At 37.6% G+C, this 6,953-nt stretch overlaps 1 protein-coding gene across 1 annotated transcript; it reads left to right on the top strand.

The window, feature by feature from the left end:
- Window positions 1-1,797: 1,797 nt before the first annotated feature.
- Window positions 1,798-6,510, top strand: LOC131158581 (uncharacterized; the record flags this gene model as incomplete). Its single annotated transcript, XM_058113450.1, has 4 exons — window positions 1,798-2,695; window positions 2,843-2,947; window positions 3,860-5,425; window positions 5,930-6,510. Coding segments are annotated over 4 exons (3,150 nt in total), but the record flags the coding sequence as incomplete, so codon positions are not given.
- Between the last annotated feature and the right edge of the window lie 443 nt (window positions 6,511-6,953).

The raw sequence follows: 6,953 nt of genomic DNA, 5'->3' as shown, positions 1-6,953 counted from the left end.
AGTATCGTTCAAAGTTTAGATTTTTTTTTTCTTGATGTGTTTGCATTTTTTCGTTCGAGTTCTTGGTTTGAATTATTGATCCATATTAAAGGTTTGATTTTTTTAGTGTGAGTGTGTATGTTTGATTGAGTTTCCATTGCATGTTTTAATTCCTTAATTGTAGTTGCTATCTTTAATAATGCGTGTTTAGGTATTTCCTTAAGTAGACTAGGATTTCCATATTTGATTTTTTTTATTGCAAGCATGAGTGGCTAAGTTCGGTAACTCGGGGTGTGGGACGATGTCGTTTGCGTTCCATGGTTTATTAGTTATCCTATGATATCATTGTTAAACTTTTATTTAGTTAAAACTGAAAATTGAAGGGATCGTTGATAAATCGCTAGCTCTTGCTTCTTGTTTTGTTGTTGACGTTAGGCACATCAAAACCTTGATTTAATCTAGGATTTTCATCAACTAATTTACACGACATTTGGTTGATGCGTAATAAGAGTTTTTATTTTCTTCCGTTTGGATATGGCCAATTTACTCGATCTTTAGTGACAAAATTTCATCTTATTAATGCCTTGATTGGATTAACAAGAAGAGGAGTAAGGCCTAGGAAATTAGTAAATGGTGGAAGCAAGCAGACATTGACCCGTAACCCGAGTGTTTGGTAAAACTGTTTCAGTTAATTTGTTTAGTTTTGGTTGCGTTATTAGATTTACATTTTTCCAAAATTGATAAAATTTCAGTTTCATTTTGATAGTTTACTCAAGCATCTCCCACTTTGTTTACTGTTTTCAAAATCATAAAATACCAAAAAGATTTTCAAACCCCATTTTTCAGCAACAGGATTTCACTAAACTTGCATAAATACTTTGATACTCAGTGGTCCCTGTGGAATACGATCCTGGACTCATCCTTGATACAACTTGACACTTCTACACTTTGAAGCATAACTCAGAACGAGTCAAGTTTTTGGCGCCGTTGCCGGGGACTAATTGGTGTCATCGAAGTGTTTCTTAGATTTCAGAGAGGTGTTTTCGAGCTGTGAACGTCTTCACAGCCTGGGTGATATCTACTTCCTCTCCTTTGACCTGTTTGCTTTTATTGCATTTATACTAAGTTTGTATGACTGGTTGGGCTAGAGATAACACATTTAGACTAGTCAGGACAGACTCATCCATCTCATCATCGAGTGAACCTGTTTCACTTGAATCACTTGAATCACCATCTGACACGTGTAGCATCATGGCTAAAAATGAACCTCACGATATGGAGAACCCTAATAGGACACTCAGAGAATATTTGCAACCTGTTAGGACCAGCACCCCATCCTGCATTATTCTACCTTTGAATGCAAATGCTTTTAATTTTAAACCTGGGATGATTCCATTGTTACCTCATTTTCATGGCATTGAATCTGAAAACCCATATTTGCATATTAAAGAGTTTGAAGAAGTTTGTTCCACTATCATGGATAGAACATGCACTGAGGAGGTAATAAGATTGAAATTGTTCCCATTTTCTTTAAAAGACAAAGCAAAAACCTGGTTGAATTCTTTAAGACCAAGATCCATTGGGACTTGGCAAGAAATGCAAACGGAGTTTTTAAAGAAATTTTTTCCCATGTAAAGAACTAATGCTTTGAAAAGACAAATAATGAATTTTTGCCAAAAGGATGTGGAGACATTTTATCAGTGTTGGGAACGCTTCAAAGATCTCTTAAATGCATGTCCTCACCATGGGTATGAAAATTGGAGGGTCATCAGTTTTTACTATGAGGGATTGCAACCAAAGATGAGGCAATTTGTAGAAACAATGTGCAATGGTGAGTTTTTCAATAAAGGGCCTGAAGAAGCTTTTGATTATTTTGATTACTTGGCTGAAAATGCCCAATCTTGGGATGTCTCCGATGTGTATGATAGATCTGAAAAGCAAAAATGCATTGGTGGGGGTGGTAAGTATCAATTGAAAGAAGTTGATGATTTGAATGCTAGGCTTGCATTGATGTCTAAAAGGTTAGAGTCTATTGAACTTAAGAAGGTAAATGAAATGCACGTTTTACCATCATCTTCTGAAAAATGCAGCATATGTGAGGATCCAGGGCATGTGACTGATGCATGTCCAACTATTCCTGCTTTTAAGGAAGTTTTGCTTGATCAATCTAACCCAGTGCATATGGTTTCTAAGAATTCTTCTAGACCTTATTCTAATACATATAATGCAGGTTGGAGAAATCATCCAAATCTCAGTTGGAAAAATGACCAAGTGGGGCCGTCTACGCAGGGACCAAGTCAGTATAATCCTTATGCAGTCGCTAGCCAAGGCTTGGGGCCACCTCATTTTCCAAATCAGCCACCCCAAATGCAAAGAAGAGGAGTGGAAGACTCCATACAACAGCTAACTGTTAGCTTGCAACAGTTTATGCAGAGTCAGAGCACGATCAATAACCAAAACTCTCAAGCCATCAATGACATCAGAGGGACTCTTACTAAAGTAACCACCACTTTGAGTAATCAGGAGAAAGGAAAGTTTCCAGCTCAACCCCAGCCCAATCCACAAGGGCACAATCGATCATCTCAGCATTCAGGTGAAGGGAGCAACGTGAAATCAGTGAAAGCTATTACAACTTTGAGGAATGGTAAGGTTTTGGGTGACCCTACCCATAGTGCAGGGAGTTCAGGTAAAAATGCTAATCCTCCTTTTGATAGTGGTGAGTCGAGTACTTTAAATTCACATAATGATGCATGTTCCACACCTGCACCGTTTCCACAACGTTTGGTTTCTTTGCACAAGGATAAACAGCATGCTGAAATCTTGGAAATTTTTAAGCAAGTTAGGATTAACATTCCACTTCTAGATGCAATAAAACAAATTCCTGCTTATGCTAAATTTCTAAAGGATTTATACACTGTAAAACACAAACTGAATGTGCAGAGAAAGGCCTTCCTCACTGAGCAAGTTAGTGCTATTATTCAAAATCACACACCACCTAAGTACAAGGATCCTGGGTCACCTACTATTTCATGTGTCATCGGAAACTCTAAGATAGGGCAGGCCTTGCTAGACTTAGGTGCGGGGGTTAATTTGCTACCTTATAGTGTGTATGAACAATTGGGGCTAGGGGAATTGAAAACCACATCCATTATCTTGCAGCTTGCTGATAGATCCATAAAAATTCCTAAAGGTATCATTGAGGACGTCTTGGTCCAAGTGGATAAATTTTACTACCCTGTGGATTTTGTGGTCTTGGATATGAAAGTGTCATCCCATGCAAATTCTTCACCACCTGTGATTTTGGGAAGACCATTTTTAGCAACTTCTAATGCCATAATCAATTGTAGGAGTGGTGTTTTAAAATTGAGTTTTGGAAATATGACTTTAGAACTGAATATCTTCAATTTGTGCAGGCAACCTCAAGAACATGAAGAAATCCTAGAAGTCAATTCATTGGAATCTTTAATTGTAGACACTCCTTGGTTAAACTATGATTGTGATGAGTAGTGGGAGGAATTAGAAGATTCCCTTGATTTAACTGAGTCCACTGATCATTTTTCTTCGCTTTGTGTTGTAGGTGACTCAACTGAGATGCAATGGAAGCTTAAATTTGAACCATTACCAGCAATACAAACCCCCGCACAACCATCCGATGAGAAGGCACCAGTGTTAGAATTGAAGCCACTACCGCCGGAACTAAAATATGTCTACCTTGGACCAGAGAACTCATTCCCAGTGGTGATTTCTGCATTATTGACGCCTGACCAAGAAAGTAAGTTGTTGAGAATTTTGACACAACACAAATCAGCCATTGGTTGGTCTATTGCCGACATTAAAGGTATAAGTCCTCTCATTTGTACACATAGGATATATTTGGAAGAGGATTCGAAACCCTCTAGAGAGATGCAAAGGAGACTAAACCCCACAATGAAAGAAGTGGTAAAAAAGGAAGTTTTGAAATTGTTAGACATAGGCATCATATATCCAATTGCTGATAGTAAATGGGTTAGTCCAATACAAGTTGTCCCAAAAAAATCTGCTATAACCGTTGTAGAAAATGATAAGGGAGAATTGGTGCCTACTAGAGAGACCACAGGTTGGAGGATGTGTGTAGATTATAGAAAATTGAATGCTGCCTCTAGGAAGGATCATTTTCCTTTGCCTTTCCATGATCAGGTTTTAGAAAAAGTGGCAGGGCATGAATATTACTGTTTTTTAGATGGATTCTCTGGTTATTATCAAATAGAAATAGCTCCAGAGGACCAAGAGAAAACTACCTTCACTTGTCCCTTTGGAACTTTTATCTTTAGGAGAATGCCATTTGGGCTATGCAATGCCCCGGCTACTTTTCAAAGATGCATGTTAAGTATTTTTAGCAACTTGATTGAGGACAGTGTAGAAGTATTCATGGATGATTTTTCAGTTTTTGGAAAAACATTTGATGTATGTTTGTCTAATTTGAAGGTTGTTTTGAAAATATGTGAAGAAAAGCAATTGTTGTTAAATTGGGAAAAATGTCACTTTATGGTCCAACAAGGAATAGTTTTGGGGCACATTGTATCCTCTCGAGGCATAGAGGTGGATAAAGCTAAAATAGACTTGATTTCAAATTTTCCTGCACCTAAAAATGTGAAAGATGTTAGATCATTTTTAGGGCATGCCGGTTTTTATAGAAGATTCATAAAGAATTTTAGCTTTATTTCTAAACCTCTTTGCAAACTTTTGATGCATGATGTTAAATTTGAATGGACCCAAGAGTGTCAAAATGGTTTCGATGAATTGAAAACATGTCTCACCACTGCACCTATCATTCGATCTCCTGACTGGTCACTTCCTTTTGAATTAATGTGTGATGCAAGTGACTTCGCTGTGGGGGCTGTTCTTGGACAACGAAGAGATAAACTGCCATATGTTATATACTATGCTAGTAAAACTTTAAATGCGGCACAAAAGAACTATTCCACCACAGAAAAAGAACTACTAGCTATAGTATTTGCATTGGATAAGTTTAGATCTTATCTTCTGGGTTCTCCTGTCATAATATTCACTGACCATGCAGCTTTGAAATTTCTACCGTCAAAAAAAGACACTAAGCCAAGACTGGTAAGGTGGATACTTCTGCTTCAAGAATTTGATCTCACAATAAAAGATAAAAAAGGAGTGGAGAACCTGGTGGCAGATCACCTTTCTCAGCTTCAACCAAAAGTTTCTGAGAAGTTTTCTTTAATTTCTGATAAATTTCCTGATGAACAATTATTTGCCGTTGAATATTTACCATGGTATGCTGATATTGTAAATTTCTTGGTTATAGGGAAAACTCCACCTCGTTGGAATGCTCAAGACATAAGAAGGTTGAGGACTGAAGCTAAGAATTTCTTTTACGATGATCCTTATCTCTTTAAATATTGTTCAGATCAGATCATTAGAAAGTGTGTGCCTAACAATGAAATTTCTAGTGTCTTAAATTTTTGCCACACAGAAGCTTGTGGTGGGCATTTTTCCACCCACAAAACAATGGCTAAAGTTCTTCAAAGTGGGTTTTATTGGCCAAATATGTTTAAGGATGCTTTGAGTTTCTGTAAAGCTTGTGAACCTTGTCAAAAATTAGGGGGAATCACTAGGAGAAACATGATGCCTTTACAACCTATACTAGTGATTGAAATTTTTGATTGTTGGGGTATAGATTTCATGGGACCATTTCCTTCTTCTTTTGGCTATTTATACATTTTTCTTGCCGTTGATTATGTTTCCAAGTGGGTTGAGGTAGTCCCTTGCAGAACTAATGACCATCAAGTGGTTGTAAAATTTTTGAAAGAAAACATTTTTGCAAGGTTTGGCATGCCTAAAGCCATAATTAGTGATCAAGGCACGCACTTTTGCAACAAACATGTTTCAGCCTTATTGAAGAAGTATGGTATCCATCACAAAATCTCTACTGCCTACCATCCTCAAACCAACGGGCAAGCTGAATTAGCAAATAGGGAAATTAAACACATCCTTGAGAAAACTGTTAACCCAAATAAGAAGGATTGGTCTATGAGATTGTCTGATAGCTTGTGGGCTTATAGAACAGCTTTTAAAACCATTTTAGGCATGTCTCCATATAGATTAGTGTATGGTAAGGCTTGCCATTTTCCTGTAGAGTTGGAACATAAGGCGTATTGGGCAATTAAACAATGCAATTTTAACATTGATGATGCTGGTTGCGTGAGAAAATTGCAGTTATCTGAATTGGACGAGCTGAGGATGGATGCCTACAATAATTCTAAATTGTCCAAGGAGAGAATGAAGAACTTTCATGATAAACACATTCAGCGTAAGACTTTTGAGCCCGACCAACAGGTGCTATTGTACAACTCTCGCCTACACTTGTTTCCTGGTAAGTTAAGGTCTCGGTGGAGTGGACCTTTTGTGGTGAAGACTGTTTTTCCTCATGGTGCTGTAGAGATTCTAAATCCTCAAAATGGTAATGTTTTTAAGGTTAATGGTCAAAGGCTCAAGCCTTTTATTTCTAACCGTTGTAGAAAATGATAAGGGAGAATTGGTGCCTACTAGAGAGACCACAGGTTGGAGGATGTGTGTAGTTTATAGAAAATTGAATGCTGCCTCTAGGAAGGATCATTTTCCTTTGCCTTTCCTTGATCAGGTTTTAGAAAAAGTGGCAGGGCATGAATATTACTGTTTTTTAGATGGATTCTCTGGTTATTATCAAATAGAAATACTTCCAGAGGACCAAGAGAAGACTACCTTCACTTGTCCCTTTGGAACTTTTGCCTTTAGGAGAATGCCATTTGGGGACCCAATGGGAATAATTAAAATGTTTTAACAAGTTTACAAAAATTAACCCCATTTAAAAAAGTTAACCGCGATAAAAAATAAAGGCCAACCCGACAGCACCGGTCAACTAGAAGACTTTCGGTCGACCGAAGTTCTTATGACTCGATCGACTGGGGCAATTTTGAAATTCATGGTCG

This window comes from Malania oleifera, chromosome 6, assembly GCF_029873635.1.
Source record: "Malania oleifera isolate guangnan ecotype guangnan chromosome 6, ASM2987363v1, whole genome shotgun sequence".
NCBI classification, from domain to species: domain Eukaryota; kingdom Viridiplantae; phylum Streptophyta; class Magnoliopsida; order Santalales; family Ximeniaceae; genus Malania; species Malania oleifera.
Note: the sequence above shows the minus strand (reverse complement) of the source record. Positions and strands in the feature narration are given on the sequence as shown.